Source organism: Cricetulus griseus, chromosome 9 (genome assembly GCF_003668045.3).
Source record: "Cricetulus griseus strain 17A/GY chromosome 9, alternate assembly CriGri-PICRH-1.0, whole genome shotgun sequence".
In the NCBI taxonomy this organism is placed as follows: domain Eukaryota; kingdom Metazoa; phylum Chordata; class Mammalia; order Rodentia; family Cricetidae; genus Cricetulus; species Cricetulus griseus.
The window spans coordinates 6,841,384-6,856,898 of NC_048602.1; the positions used below are offsets into that span (position 1 = coordinate 6,841,384).

General features: G+C 52.1%; 2 protein-coding genes across 2 annotated transcripts in view; one reads left to right on the top strand and one right to left on the bottom strand.

Moving 5' to 3' along the window:
• The window catches only part of Map4k1 (mitogen-activated protein kinase kinase kinase kinase 1), a 28,420-nt gene extending 17,154 nt beyond the window's left edge, over nt 1-11,266 (bottom strand). The window contains exons 1-13 of the mRNA XM_027430532.2: nt 10,153-11,266; nt 9,934-9,991; nt 9,739-9,829; nt 9,057-9,121; nt 5,490-5,545; nt 5,355-5,402; nt 5,158-5,200; nt 4,994-5,066; nt 3,882-4,013; nt 2,270-2,332; nt 2,090-2,171; nt 1,135-1,251; nt 881-959 (exon numbers count right to left, since the gene is read on the bottom strand). Coding sequence (XP_027286333.1) covers nt 881-959; nt 1,135-1,251; nt 2,090-2,171; nt 2,270-2,332; nt 3,882-4,013; nt 4,994-5,066; nt 5,158-5,200; nt 5,355-5,402; nt 5,490-5,545; nt 9,057-9,121; nt 9,739-9,829; nt 9,934-9,991; nt 10,153-10,251 — 1,006 coding nt within the window. The 5' untranslated portion in view covers nt 10,252-11,266. The remainder of the gene's footprint in view (nt 1-880; nt 960-1,134; nt 1,252-2,089; nt 2,172-2,269; nt 2,333-3,881; nt 4,014-4,993; nt 5,067-5,157; nt 5,201-5,354; nt 5,403-5,489; nt 5,546-9,056; nt 9,122-9,738; nt 9,830-9,933; nt 9,992-10,152) is intronic.
• Nucleotides 11,267-11,371: 105 nt separating this feature from the next.
• Nucleotides 11,372-14,908, top strand: LOC113837211 (eukaryotic translation initiation factor 3 subunit K-like). The gene is made up of 4 exons (XM_027430533.2): nt 11,372-11,547; nt 13,220-13,318; nt 13,894-14,014; nt 14,651-14,908. Exons 1-4 carry the CDS (start codon nt 11,489-11,491, stop codon nt 14,891-14,893), a joined length of 522 nt encoding a protein of 173 aa, XP_027286334.1. The 5' UTR covers nt 11,372-11,488; the 3' UTR covers nt 14,894-14,908.
• The last annotated feature ends 607 nt before the right edge of the window (nt 14,909-15,515 follow it).

Consider the following 15,515-nt stretch of genomic DNA (forward strand, 5'->3'; position numbering starts at 1 on the left):
CTGGTAGAAGTTGGTTCTATCCTTCCATGTGTGGGTTTGGTCACTAGGCTTATCCAAAAGCACCTTCAGCTACTGAGCCATCTCACTGGCCCCCCTGCCTTTTTTTTTTTTTTTTTTTTTTTTTTTTTTTGGTTTTTCGAGACTGGGTTTCTCTGTGACTTTGGAGCCTATCCTGGCACTCACTCTGGAGACCAGGCTGGTCTTGAACTCACAGAGATCCGCCTGCCTCTGCCTCCCGAGTGCTGGGATTAAAGGCGTGCACCACCACTGCCCACTGCCTGGCCTCCCCTGCTTATTTTAAGACAGAATTTCTCATAGTCCTGGCCTCTAACTCAATACATAGTCAAGGACATCCATGAAGTTCTGATCCTCCTGCCTGCATGTCCCATGTGCTGGGGCCACGGCTAAACTTCACCACACCAAGCTTAGTCAATGCTGAGACTGAACCCAGGACCTCATATATGCAAGGCAAGTACTCTACCAACTGAGCTACAGTCCCAGCTTGTTTATGGCTTTTTGTTTGTTTGATGTTTTGTTTTTGGTCTTGGGTATTTCTTGTTTTGTTTTGGCTTTTTTTTTTTTTTTTGGTTCTTTTTTCCTGGCATTGTTTTGTATTGAGACAAGGTCTCTTGGTGTAGCCCTGGCCTGGAACTTCCTATGTAGACCAGGCTGGCCCTGAACTCACTGGTGGTGATCATGCTGAGTGCTGGGATTCAAGGTGTGCACCAGCATGCCTGCAGATAGATTCTCGAGGTATCTTTGGGGTCAGAGCTGGGAGGTCTCGTGGGTCTGGGAGGAGGGGACTCTGTGGTCAGCTTGAAGATTACACGTGGTCAGACAGTGGGCTAGGTTGCCCCAAACTGTAGGATTCTCTACTCACGACAGCAGTCAGTGTCTGGGATCCCCAGTGAGCTGGCCCGGTGGGTAGATCTGATCCTCCGAGGGATGGCAGGGGGTGGCTGGACAGAAAGGTGGCTACGTCAGGGCGCAGGGCCTCTAACAGTCCAGCCCTGTCAGCTTCCCTTCCTCATGACATTTTCTTTCTACCATGTGCTTCCAGAGGGCTCTCCGGGCAGGAGGAAGAACCGTGCAAGGCCCTGAGGGTCCCATGTCCTCCTCTACCAAGGCCCTCACCTCAGGTTCCTCGTCGTCAATCTCGCCAACAGGCGACCCCTTCCCAGGGTTCCTCATTTTGTCAAGAAGATTCAAGATCAGGCCTCTGTTCAGCCCTGGCTGGCACACCAACTGATGCTGTAGAGGAGGCAGGGGTCAGAGGGCTGGCATGGCAGGGGAGGGTGGGGTGGGGACCTGGGCCTGACGGGAGAGACTGCTGGGAGGAAGGCACCAGCTGAGGGAGCAAGAAGGGGAAGCTAGGACCCTCAGGGGCCCAGAGATGCTGAGAAGTTTTAAGAGATTAGAAGAATTTAGGGTTCCCAAAAGAGGAGGGGAGGAATTCCAGGGTGTCCTAAAAACAACTAGGCTTAGTAGAGGCTCTTGGGCACAAGTCTGGAGCCCTTTGGGATTTGGTGTATTCCAGCAACTCAGACAAACTTGGAGAGATCTGGAGTAAAGCTGGACATGGTGGCTCAGACATGCCTGTAATCCCAGCCCTTGGAAGGTGGAGGCAGGAGGATCAGGAGTCCAAGGTCAGTCTTGGCTATACACCAAGTTGGAGGCTATCCTGGGCTACATAAGACCATAACAAAACAAATAAACGAAAAGAAAAAAGCACACACACACCACCACCACCACCACCAACAACAACAACAACCAAACATATAAATATCAGGGTATCAATTTGATTTGAGTTTTGAGACAGGATCCCATGTAGCTCAGGATACCCTCAAACTCTCTATGTAACCAAAGATGGCCTTGAACTACCTCTACCTCCTTAGTGCTGAGACTGTAGGCTTGTGCCACTAGGCTTGGGTCTCCCAGTACAGTTTGAGGGTCCTGTGGGTAGAACCCTGGGAAATGCTGAGAGACTAGGGGTGAAGGGGCCACCAGGCTCCTGTGATCCATGGAAGACTTGGACAGTCCTGGGCTGAGGAGGAGGGTAGGAAGGAGTCCCTGAGGAGAGCTGGCTTACACTGAGCATCTTGGCAGCACCAGGGCGTTTCTTGGGGTTCTTAGTGAGGGTGACTTTGATAAAGTTGTGGAAGGCAGACGACCTTGGGAGGAAGAAGCCAGATCTGGAATGAGGGGATCAGAGCCCTTCTCCTCGCTCCAGCTACCCCTCCCCTGCTCTCCCTCAGGTCACCTCACTTACCATTTGCCTTTTTCCTTTAGCCGAGGAGGCTGGTAGCCACTCTTTGTCATGAGGAAGAGAACCCTAGAGCAGCAGGGAAGAAATGGGGTTCAGATCCATGGGGACAGGTCTCATAGCTTCAGGAGATCCCAAGTGGAAATCAAACAGGGGAGATGGCTCATATGGTAAGAGCACTTGCTATGTAAGTCTGAGGATCTGAGTTCAAATCCCCAGGTCCCCTGTAAGAAGTGGGGCATGCCTGTGACTCTAGTGTAGGGCTGGAGACAGGAGCCTAACTCCAAGACCAGAGAGAGCCTAGGACACCCAACATCCTCCTCTGGCTTCTATACAGCGCACAGGCACACACACACACACACACACACACACACACACACACACACACACACTCTCAAATACACAAAAATAAAAAAAAATAATTTAATTTAATTTTGAAAAGCTAAACATTTGGGCCTGTGAGATGGCTCACTAGGTAAAAGCACACACTGCCAAGCCTGATGACCTGAGTTCAATTCCTGGGACACACAGAGTGGAAGCAGGGAATGTCCTTTGACCTCCACATGTGTGTAGGTAAACAAACTGGGTGTGATTATAAGCACATAATCCCAGCGCTGGGAGGAGGCGATGGATGGAGGTCTGCGGCGGGGCCAGGGTAGCCCAATCTTCCAGTTTCAGGCCAGTAAGAGACCGTGTCAAAAACAAAAACAAAAACAAAAACAAAAACAAAAACAAAAACAAAAACCAGTGGCCAATGCCTGAAGAACAAGGCCAGAGGCTGTCCTCTGGCCTCCACCCGTGTGCACACACACAGGAAGGAAATACAGTTCTGCTTCTAAATTCAATATGGCCACCCCCCCCCTTTTTGTTGGTGCTTTTAGATAGGATTTTGTTATGCAGCTCGGGCCAGCCTTAAACTCATGACTCCCAGCCTCAGCTACCTGAGTGCTGGGATCACAGGGTGGCCATGCTTGGCTGTGAAGTCACTTTCTGGGGTGGGAGATTCGAGACAGGGTTTCTCTGTAGCTTTGGAGGATGTCTTGGAACTCTCTCAGTAGACTGAGCTGGTCTCAAACTCACAGAGATCCACCTGCTGCTGCGTCCCAAGTACTGGGATTAAAGGTGTGTGCCACCACCTCTGGGCCTGTGAAGTCACTTCTAAGAGAAGCTATTAATATTTTAGAAAATTTGAGGCTTCAGCCCATCTGCTAAGGCAGGAGGATCAAAATCCAAAGCCGGCCTGAGCTATCTAGTGTGTTTGAGGCCAGCCTGGGCTACATAGGGAGCTAGGGAGACCCAGTCTCAACAACAAAGAAACAAATGATACTAGACATCCATAGGCTTGTGAGAGGCTGGGGCAAGAGCATCTACAGTGTAAGCTATCCTCGGCTACATAGAAAACTGGAGGCCAATCAGGGCTACACAAGAGACAATGTCTCTAAACATCCTGCCCCCAACTCAAAAATAAAGATGGGGACCACTGAGGAAACTGAGGAAAGGTTTCTGTGTTTGGGGAACCACAGGAGTCTCTTGAGGGACATCCGATCTAAGGTGAGGACATGGGCGGAAGGGTGGGCACGGTGCTGAGCCCAGGGGCATCCGGCACCCCAGCCTTTACCTGAGAGGGTGCACGTCAAAGAGGGGTGGTTGGAGCTCAGCCAGTTCAATGGCTGTGATGCCAAGAGACCAGATGTCACACAGCTCATTGTATCCACCCTTCATGTCCACAGCTGCCACCTCTGGAGCCATCCTGTGGGCAGAGATCCTCAGAGAGCAAGGAGGGGCCCAGGGGCAGGAGACAGGAAGGGTGAGGGGAAATGGGGGCACAGACAGAGCCAGGGGACAGGGGCACCAAGACAAAATGGCAGAAGGAGAAGGAAAAGGAAAGTGTGGGGGCACTTGGGGTCCCAGCACTCTGGAGGCTGAAGCAGGAAAGGTACCATGAGTTTGAGGCCAGCCTGGGCTACAGAGTGAGACACTGTCTCCAAAAGGGAGAGCGGGAGGCTGGGAGTATGGCTTAGTGAGACAGTGACGGTGTCAGAGCCTAGCTTCAGTTTGTAAGACAGCTTAAAGCCAAAGAGATCTACAGTCCAGACACACAAAAACAAAGACAGAGGGCCACAGGCTGAGGAAACACAGGAGTAGATAGACTTGGGGAGATAGGGATCGAGCTAAAAACCAACCCAAGCTGGGAACGGTGGTGGTGCCTGCTAAAACTGTAGGAGCTGGAGACGGAAGAATCAGGAGTTCAAGGCCAGCCTGAGGTAGAGGAGAACCTGTGTCAACACACACACACACACACAGAGAGAGAGAGAGAGAGAGAGAGAGAGAGAGAGAGAGAGAGAGAGAGAGAGCACCACTGAAATCCTAAAGGCTAGGAGAAACAGGAAGGGTCAGAAAGAGACACAGATAAATGGAAAACTGAAAAGATAGCCTAAGCCGGGCGTTGGTGGCGCACGCCTTTAATTCCAGCACTCGGGAGGCAGAGGCAGGTGCCTGGTCTACAAGAGCTAGTTCTAGGACAGCCTCCAAAGCCACAGAGAAACCCTGTCTCTGAAAAACCAGAGAGAGAGAGAGAGAGAGAGAGAGAGAGAGAGAGAGAGAGAGAGAAGATAGCCTAAGACAGGGAAAAAGTCTTTCATAGAAGAAGGCAGAGCCAAGGACTTCCTGGGGAGCCCAAATGGGAAATGCCACTATTCCCACCCCAGCCTCTGACCCAGCACCCCTCACCAGTATGGTGTCCCAATGAAGGAGAGGCGCCGGGCCAGTGTCGCTCCAATCTGGGCTGAGATCCCAAAGTCAGCTGGAGGCCGAGACAGAAATTGTAAGTGGCAACCCCATCCCCACCTCAACCTCCAGGTAACCCCGTGTACCCTGCTTTGAGCCACACTCACCCAGCTTAACCTCCCCAGAGTCATTGATGAGGATGTTGGCTCCCTGGGGACCAGAGGAGGGGTTAGAAGCTGTCAGAGAAGGCCCTTCCCCAGGGCTCCCTTGCTCCCACCCTTGTGACTCCACCTGAAAGCTCAGACTATCATGAGCCCTAGGTGCCCCTTCCACCCCCTCTCAGTGGCCCTTGTCCCCAGTCTACCTTGATGTCTCGGTGTATCTTCTTTTGTGAGTGCAAGTAGGCCAGACCCTGGGGAGACATGGAACAATGGGCTGGCAGACCCCTTTGGCCTGTACAGGGCCCTGCTCACTTTGGGAGCCCCCGGCCCCATCTCACCTGGAGCACTTCCCGGCACACACAGCTGATCTGGAGCTCAGACAGAGAGCCAGTCACTGCAAAAATCATCCCAGGTGTTGGGAGAGGAAACAGGAACCTTGGCTCTCTGGGTTCCCTAGCTTCCCTCCACCCATGCCATTGGACAGGATACACAAAGAGGAGGGACCCTAGATGCGACAACTGGAAAGGAGAGCTGAAGGGTGGCAGCTGACTGGGAGGTGAGGAGCCACACATGGTTACTCTTGCCTGTAATCCTATGATTTAGAAGGCTGGGGCAGGAGGATTGCCCTGAGTTTGAGGTTAGCCTGGGCTATATACAAATCTGGAGGCCAGTTAGGGCTGCATAGAGAGACTTGTTTCCCAAACAACCATGAGCATGTGCACATGGAGGGGGAGAGATAGACAGATAAATGATGTTGCTATACAGTCCAAAGGAAGACAGCCATTCAGCAATAATGACAACAGTCCTACTCTGTGCCAGGGCCTGGAGACACAGCTACAAGCAAGACAGTCATTCCAAAAAGCTGGGGGCATGGCATAGGAGGAAAGCACTTGCCTGGAATCCCCCAGTGAAGACTTGGGGGTGTGGCTCAGAGATAGAGCCCCTTTCTAGAACTCACCAATGAGAGGCTGGGGTGTGGCTCAGTGGTAGAGCCCCTGCCTAGAGTCCCCCGGTGAGGGGCTGGGGGCGTGGCTCAGTGGTAGAGCCGCTGCCTAGAGTCCCCCCAGTGAGGGGGTGGGGGCGTGGCTCAGTGGTAGAGCCCCTGCCTAGAATCCCCCAGTGAGGGGCTGGGGGCGTGGCTCAGTGGTAGAGCCCCTGCCTAGAATCCCCCAGTGAGGGGCTGGGGGCGTGGCTCAGTGGTAGAGCCCCTGCCTAGAATCCCCCAGTGAGGGGCTGGGGGTGTGGCTCAGTGGTAGAGCCCCTGCCTAGAATCCCCCAGTGAGGGGCTGGGGGCGTGGCTCAGTGGTAGAGCCCCTGCCTAGAATCCCCCAGTGAGGGGCTGGGGGTGTGGCTCAGTGGTAGAGCCCCTGCCTAGAATCCCCCAGTGAGGGGCTGGGGGCGTGGCTCAGCAATAAAGTCCTTTCCTATTATATGAAAACTCCTGGGTTCCGTCACTAGCATGTGCCCACACAAACACCACACAAAGATAAAATCCCTGCTCTCATGGAGAGAACACTCCAAGAGAAATAAAATATAGATGGTAATTATGGCTGGAGGGACATCTCAGTGCTGGAGCTCTTGTCTGCTATTTCAAAAACTAATAAATAATAATTGTGGTGATATTTTATTTCTGTTCTAGCAAATAAAGCTTGCCTGAAGTTCAGAGTACAGAGCTAGCCTCATTAGTTAGCCACAGAGGTCAGACAGTGGTGGTATACACCTTTAAAGGATCTCTGTTAGTTCAAGGCCACCCTGGGATACACGAAATTGATCTAGTCTAAAAGAGAAACAGAGCCAAGCAGTGGTGGCTCGAACCTTTAATCTCAGTATTTGGGAGTCACACGCCTTTAATCCCAGCACTACAGAGCTGGACACAGGAAGGGATATGGCGGTGCAGAGAGAGGAATGTAAATTGGGAGGAGACAGGAGCTCATTACAGTCAGTCTGAGGACAGCGTTGCCCCTTTGGTGTGAGCATTGGTACAGGTGAGAACTCTCTGGTGGCTGGCCGCTCTGCTTCTCTCATCCTTCAGCTTTCACCCCCTGATAGCTGACTCCCAGTTTTTATTATTAAGACCAACTAGAATTCATGCTACAAATAATAAAGAAGACTAAGGAAAGGCATATCATGTAAGATGTTAATATGCTAATAATTAGTAAGAAAAAACAGAACCAGAAACAACAACAGGAAATACGTGTGGGAAGGGCTATGACATTTTAGTCATGCTGGTCCACAAGGCTAACCTACGAAGCAGGAAAAAAAAGAGCAAGGGCAGGGGGCAATGGCCAGGATGACAGGAGTGAGCAGCTTCACCCCTGAGGACAATGGGCTTCCTGGGAGTTTATGAATGGGGTGATGTGGGGGCAGGCAAGATGAGCAATGGCAGCAATACAGACAGACAGACAGACAGACAGACCCAGGGTAGGAGCACTGAGAGAGATGAACAGGCACCAAATGGGGGGAGATAGACATATTTTGGAAAAGAGACAATCAGGGTTGGGAAAGGAACAAGAGAAAGAAAGAAATGACAGAGGATGACAGGCAGAAAGCAGGTCTTGCACAATGGCTGGGTGAGTCTCTCCTATCTATGGGCCTCAGTTTCCCATTCTGGGGTAGATTTTTGTATTGCCCAGATAAAACCTGAGACCTTGATCCTGCCAGGCAAGCATTCTACCATTGAGCTATAGCTGGGCCTCTGGGGTGTTTAGTAACTTTTGAGGTCATGGGCTAAAGAGAGTTAGAGAGATAATAAGATAGAGATGGACACCAGAACTTCATAGAGAGCTGAGGTGTAGGGCCTGGTTGCACAGACAGTAGTCCTAGCTCCTCATGAGGCTGAGGCAGTCAGATAGAAAGCCCAAGGCCAGGCTAGGCAACTCACTGAAACTCTGTCTCAAAATAATAAGTAAGAAGAATGTTGGAATGTCTAGAAGTTGAAGGGGTGTGATAAAAATACACTTGTACGGAGGCAGGCAGATCTCTGTGAGTTCGAGGCCAGCCTGATCTTCAAAGAGTTCCAGGACAGTCTTCAAACCTACAGAGAAACCCTGTCTCGAAAAACCAAAAATAATAAAAAGATAAAAATACACGATATACCTATATGAAATTCGAAAAGAAGAGATAAATTAATTTTAAAAAAGAGCATTGGGGATAAAGTTCAAAGCGCTTGTCTAGCAAACATAAAACTCTAGGTTCAAAACACATCATGAAAAAAAATGTGTGTGTGTGTGTGTGTGTGTGTGTGTGTGTGTGTGTGTGAGAGAGAGAGAGAGAGAGAGAGAGAGAGAGAGAGAGAGAGAGAAAGAGAGAGAGAGAGATTCAGAGGGGATGAGAGGCCTATCCAACTCTTACCCTCAAATTTCCCTGAAAAGCAAACTGCAGGCTAGACCCAGAAATTCAATGACTGACTGCCCAAATTCTGAGCAACTAATCTGAGTTAGAAAATGCAGAAATAGGCCAGGTGTGGTAGCTTGGGAGGCAGAAGTAGGCAGAACTCTGTGAGTGGGCGGCCAGCCTGATCTACATGTTGAGGTCTAGGAAGCCAGTACTACATAGTGAAACCCCGTCTCCAAAATAATAATAATAATAGTAACGATGATTAAATACATAAATAAATAAAAGAAAGAAAATGCAGAAATCCCTAACCTAAGAATATGTTTTGGCAAGAAAATATACTCAGACAAAGATAGAGACATGGGAGCAGAAGGGATTATTGCCTGGGGAAGGACAGGCAGGACCCACAGGTTCTGGAAGCCTGGGTTGTCACAGGATCCCCAGCATCATCCCAGCTGGGCCCAGGGGACCAGGCTCGCTCATGTAGACCAAGGAGGCAGTTCCCAGGATACAAGCAGAGAGAGGTAGATTGGCGGTTACGGGGGACCTGGGTCTCTTGTCCTTCCTCTAACCTTGGTAGATGTCCTGGAGAGAACCAGCCCCACAGAATTCCATGCAGATCCAGAGCTTCTGTAGCCTACAGGGTCAAGAGAGTAGGCATAGCAGTGATAGCTACTATACTTTGTCAGCAGTCTCTAGAAGGGGTTGCTGGGGCTTTGAGGCTATCTTACTCCCTCTGCCCACCAGAGTGTCCCATCCCCACAAGAGAGGATGATGAGGATGAGCCAGGAAATGCATGCCCTGGAGCAATTTGACTACAACTTAGGTCTTTGGGTTCCAACCCCAGGGCAGGGCTCTGCCATCTCAGGCTGATTTAGGGGACAGGGCAGAGAGCTCACAGAGAAACAGACAGGACAAAGATGTCTAGAGTGCAAGTTTGAGGAATTGATGTCATCAGTGGGGTGGCTGAGACATTATCTTGGGGGCCAAAGAATTTGGGGTTCATGTTAAGGAAGCAGGGTGAAATGGAGGATGCAGGGGGCTGATTGACATTTGATTAGTCTTTAGATTGGGGGTACTCAGTAAGAAAGGTGGAATTTCAGGTTGGGAATCAGACTGGGATGCCCCGCTTAAAAGTGAGGAAGTCAAATTAGGCTATCTGGATCACAAATGGTAGTTTAGGACCAGGGACCTGGTTAGGGATGCCTGGTCAGAAGGAAGAGGCTGGGGTTGGGGGATGGGCTAAGACATCACCAGAGGTAACTGCCATGGTAAGCCACGATGTTGGCATGCCGGCAAGTTTTCAGCATGAGAATCTCCTTCTGGAGGGTGGAGACATCGTCGTCTGGGGAGAAAAGGTGGCTATGAGCAGTGTGGCTCATGGACGTGATCCCTGCCCTAAGAAGTTAAGGGTAGGGGTACGGAAGGAGTTGCTGGGGGCTTTCTCACCAGGCTCCATCTTCACCATCTTCAAAGCCACCAGGTCCTTAGACACCTTGTCACGAGCCTTGTAAAGGGGAAGTTGACCTTAAGGCAGGCTCCATAGCTTGCCACCCTCAGCATCTCTGAGCCAAACCCAAGGCCCGGCTTCCTCTTGCACTGCCGTTTGTCGGTCTCACCCCAACCATCCCAGGTTTGACAATGAAGGAGGCAGAGGGGCTCTCTCACCTTGAAGACTTCTCCATAGGTTCCACCGCCCAGTCGCTGCAATAGGTCATAGTGTTCTCGGGGGTCCTTATTAAAGATGTCGGGGTCAACAAGGGCCATCCCTGGAGCCCGGGGCTGGGCCGGTGCCCAGGGGCCAGCAGGGCCTCAGGGCTCGAGCTTTGGTATCACCCTCTGTCTCCACAAGTCCTGGGCCCGCCTTGAACTCTGCGGGCTGTGGCCTTCCCCCTCCCCACTCTCGCTTCCTGCCCCAGCTGCGAGGCTGTGCAGAGGGCTCCACCCCTGTCCCTAGGGTTCTGAAAGCCTGATTGCCTTGGGACTGGTGGGACTCCCCTTTGCCCCCTCAAGTGCACTATGTAAATAAGATGCAAAAGACCTTAATTGCAACCTGGGGCTGACCTAGCACCCTCTTCCCAGCTCTCCTGTTCTGGGAGGAGTCAGTCACACGTTACAGTTGAACCTCTGCTAGGCACTTGAAGACTTGGAGCCAAGCCAGAGGCTGCAGGTCTGCACACCGAGCTACCTAAGCGCCACACAGGCCTGTTTTCCTCAGGCCACTCAGGTGACAGCTCCTGCACGCCTGCGACAGGGCCCGTGAGGCGCACATGTCTTGGGTTCCCGTGTGTACCAATGGGAAGGCGCTCGGGGCAGCTGCCCACGTGGCACACACTGGTGCATCGAGCCTCAAGCACGCGGAGTCTGGGGCAGACACGGGGCGCTTGTTAGTGGCCCCCATCGGGAGCCCGATGGGGAGAGACTCCAGGGTGGCAAGCGCAGCAGCCGTTCGCTGTGCTCCCCGGTGGCACCACGGATCGGGGATTTAATAGTGAGTTAGGGTACTGGACGCCATTTCAGGGGGGCAAGACGGGCTTCAGAGAGCACCTCGCCCCCGTCCGAGCGCAAAGTGGGCGCCGCTGCGTCCCCTGGCGCGGCTATTTGCGCTTAGGGCTACGCAAGCGCCGGCGCGCCCGCCCGGAACCCCAGCGTTCGGCTCTAGGTTTCCGCGGCCCGGGAACGGGCTCGGCCCCGCCTCCCGGCGCCTGCGTAGTACGGCGGACGAAACCTTTTCTCACGCCGTCGGGTCCATTCACGCCCGACCCGGCGGCGGCGGCGGCGGCGGCTGCGGAGGAATCACGTGCTAGCCGGAAAGCCGAGGCGGCTGCCGGAAGCTCCTTTCCCTTCGCCTTCCCCGAGGCCGCGGGAGACAGGGCGTGACGTGTTTCCGCTTCCCGTGCTCCCTTTCTCTTCCTTCCGGCCCTCGGGTGCGGTGCGGTGCGGTGCGGCGCGCCGGGGCCTTGGGGTTCGACTCCGGCGGGGGCCGCGGAAGCTGACGGAGGTCATGGCGATGTTTGAGCAGATGAGAGCGAACGTGGGCAAGTTGCTCAAGGGTATCGACAGGTCCGAGCTCGGCTGCAGGGCGCGCTCTGGCCAAGCGGGGTGGAGAAGACGGGGAGCCAGCAGGGGTGGTGGCCTGGGCTCCACGCTCGGCCAAGTCTCACCTCCGTCCCTTTTATTGTCACCGCCGCCTCAGGCTCTCGGGGCCTCTCAGGCTCTCTCCTCCCTGCTCTTCTTGCCAGCCATCAAACGTAAGGGTCCCTGGTGTCTGCCAGGCCGCTGGGAACCGGAGGTGATGGGGACAGCCACCGGTCCCGCTTCCCCGGACTTAGGTCCCCGCTCCAACCGGGCGACAACCCCGCTCAACAGAAAGTAGTGACAGCAGGGGACGGATGTAGGAGAATGAGAAGCGGAGAAGAGGAGGGGTGAGGCGGACATGAGGGAGCAGAAAGGTAGAGTCAGATGAAGAATAGAAGATAACAAGAAAGGAGACACCATAATAGAGGGAGACATTTTAGGTTTACAGAGAAATCGGGCACTAGGGAAATGTCTGGAGATCTACAAAGATGACATCAGCTAACAATCTAAGCAACAGAGGAGAGGCTACCTTAAATGCCCTGATAATGAGATTGATGACTGACTTATATGCCACCCGATAGCCCTCATCCAGCAGCTGGTGGAAGTAGAAACGACACCCACAACTTATCACTGAACTGCACTGGAACCCAGATGCAGAGAAGGACGAGTGATGAGCAAAGGGGTCCAGACCAGGCTGGCAAAACCCACAGAACATCGGGGAGGTCTTGTTCCCCAGACTGATAGCTGGGATATCAGCATAGGACTGATCCAGACCCCAGGAACATGGGTTTCAGTGAGGAAACCTTGGAAATCTACGGGACCTCCTGTCGTAGTTCAGTACTTATCCCTAGCATAGGTGTGGACTTTGGGAGCGCATCCCACATAGAGGGACACTCCCTGAGCCAAGACACAAGGGGGTGGGCCTAGGCCCTATCCCAAAGGATATGATAGACTCTGATGGCCTCACCCTCCCTGGGAAGCAGAAAGAATATGTCATAGCTGGGGTAGGGGAGGGAGAGGGAACTGGGATTGACATGTAAAACAATCTTGTTCTAATTCAAATAAAAAAGAAAGAAAGTAGTGACAGCAAGGAGCAATCAGGGCCAGGCCAGAGCCAAGCCGAGTATTAACCTAGGCAGAATAGAACTGAGTCAGGAGTTCCCAGAGGATACTGGTAGATGTTCAGGAAGTCACATATACAGGCAGCAGAGACTGGCTAAGGTTGGACGCACCCTAAACACGGCCCAGGGCTCCAGTAGGGCTGAGTTGTGAGCAGGGTTTATTGGAGAAGGTACAGTTGGTCAGTTCTCTGGGTATATCTAGTGGATAAGACTAGCTTTATTATTTATTGTTAAATCGAATGGGAAAGAATTTTTAAAAAGGTAATACAGGGAGGAAGACCCCGGGGCCAGATTTAAAGCTGTAGGAAGGAAGAGAGTGATTTCAGGTTACAATAGTAGCCCTATATTGGGACTGGCCTCCTCCTTCTCTCTGTTTACCCATATCTATTTGTCACGTTATCTCCCTCTTTCCTTTTGAGGAAGGTTTTCACTATAAAGTCCATCTTCTGTCCATCCTCATCCTGTGTGTCTGTACACCCCCCCCCCCCATGAAATGCATGCCAGGTGGCTCACGAATCATCATGATTCCCTTCCAGGTACAATCCTGAGAACCTGGCGACGCTGGAGCGGTATGTGGAAACCCAAGCCAAGGAGAATGCTTATGATCTGGAGGCCAACCTAGCTGTCCTGAAATTGTGAGTGTCTGTCCCCTCTCCACCCTCATGCCAGCTGCTAGCTAGCAGGATGCCACTCTGGATAGGGACCTGGCTGCCGATGTACCCATGGCAAGCTGCAGTGTGTGGCTTCTCTTAGGTGTGTAAACCAGGAAGCCAAGAAGGTCAAAACATACAAGATAATCTATAAACAATTCTATTGCTTCACAAATTACTGTAAATGAATATCCCTGTTGCTAGTGCTACTGGCCCTTTGCCACATGCCCTGCCCTACCAAACTCCCACCTTAGGTAACCACTGGGAACTCTTACGTATGGTCTGGCTTTGGGTACTTGCTTGCATCCAGATCAGTTTAGCTCAGACTTGCTTGCTTTGAGCTCAGTTGTAATCATGCAGCACAAGCTCTGTTCCTAGCATCTTCCTGTCAGTGCTGGGTTAGTGGCCTTTTCTTCCAGTGTGTGTGTGAGTGTGTGTAGTGTGTGTACACATGCCTGTGGCCTCAGACTTGCAACCTGCCTGGGTCCCTGGATTGCAGTTGTACGCCACTATAGCCAGTTTTGCAAGATGCCATCATTGCTTTGTCTCATTCTCCTCAGGTACCAGTTCAACCCAGCCTTCTTTCAGACCACGGTTACTGCCCAGATTCTGCTGAAAGCGCTCACCAACCTGCCCCACACTGACTTCACTCTGTGCAAATGTATGATCGACCAGGCACATGTATCCTTCCTTCTGGTGGCATGGGAGAAGGCTGGGGAGCAGGGCAGGTCGGGGCATCCAAAAAAAAAAAAAAACCAGGTGCCTGCTCTGGGCTCAGCTCAATGCTGGGTCAGCCTCAGGTGCTGTGTGATGCTCATGCCTCTCATATGGAGGTCTCGGGACAACTTGGGGTGGTCCGCTGTGGGTTGCAGGGATTCTGGTCATTAGGCTTGTGCCAAGCATTTTTAACTGCTGGACCATCTTGCTAACTTAGGATTTTAATTTTCATTCATGTATTTATTTTTTGAGTAAGGGTCTTCCTATATGATCCTAGCTGGCCTGGAATGTGGTATGTAGACCAGGCTGTTCTTGAACTCACAGAGGTCTGCTGCCTCTGTCTCCCCAGTGGTAGGTATTTTTTGAGATGTTGAGGATGGAACCCAAACCCTCACACTTGTAGCAAGTAGGCAAGCGTTGTACTACTGGACTACATCCCTGCATCCCTGATCCTCACTCCCAGTTCCTTTTCTGGTTTAAAAAAAAAAAAGAAAAGGAAAAAAGGCAGCTGGAAGAAGATGGGTGGAGAAGGGTGAGCTAGACCCACACCACAGCCTCCACAGGTTTCCGCACTGTTTCCTTAATACCTCCTGCTGCCAGCAAGAAGAGCGGCCCATCCGACAGATCTTGTACCTCGGGGACCTGCTGGAGACCTGCCACTTTCAAGCTTTCTGGGTAATGTCTTTTGGATGCTGGAGTACTTGCCTGGCATGTGGGAATCCCGGGGTGCCATCCCCACACAGTGTTTCAGAAACCAGACATGATTGGTGCACACCTGTATTTCCAGAAGGTGGGAACGGGAGGGCCATCCCAGCTGCACAGAGTTGTTTGAGGCCAGCCTGAGCTCCATGAACAGTGTCTCAAACACGAAAAAGCAGTGGTATCTGCTTGGTCACAGGCTCTGTCCTCTGTCCCCTGTCCCATCTTCACATAGAACCAGGACTACCGGGTCATTCATTCTTTGCACCCGCATTGCTCAGGCTGGCCCTGTCTCCTATACTGTCTCTTCAGATGGAAACAAGCCCTGTTTATCCACTCTGAGCACCCTGCCTATCCAGCCTTCACATGGGAAGGCTGAGCTGGGCAGGTGGGTGGCCCCTGCCTGAGGTACCAGGTCTTAGGAGGCTGAGGATAGAGTTCCGGGCTAGGGGCTGCAGAGGTGACTTGGCGGTTAGGAGCTCTGCCTCACAGCCCTCTGAAACTCTGACTCCAGGGGATCCAGCATGTTTGTCTGGCCTCTGTGGTCACTGGCCATGCACCTGGTACACAGACATACATGCAGGCAAAACACCCACACCCATAAGATGTGTGAGTTTTTAAAATTAGAAATAAAAAGGTAGGTATTGTTGCAAAGGACCAGAACTTGGTTCCCAACACCCTTGCTGGGCAGTCTCTTCGGGCCACCGTGGGCACTCATGCTCACATAGATACACTCACCTACACATAAAAGTAAAATGTTATCTCT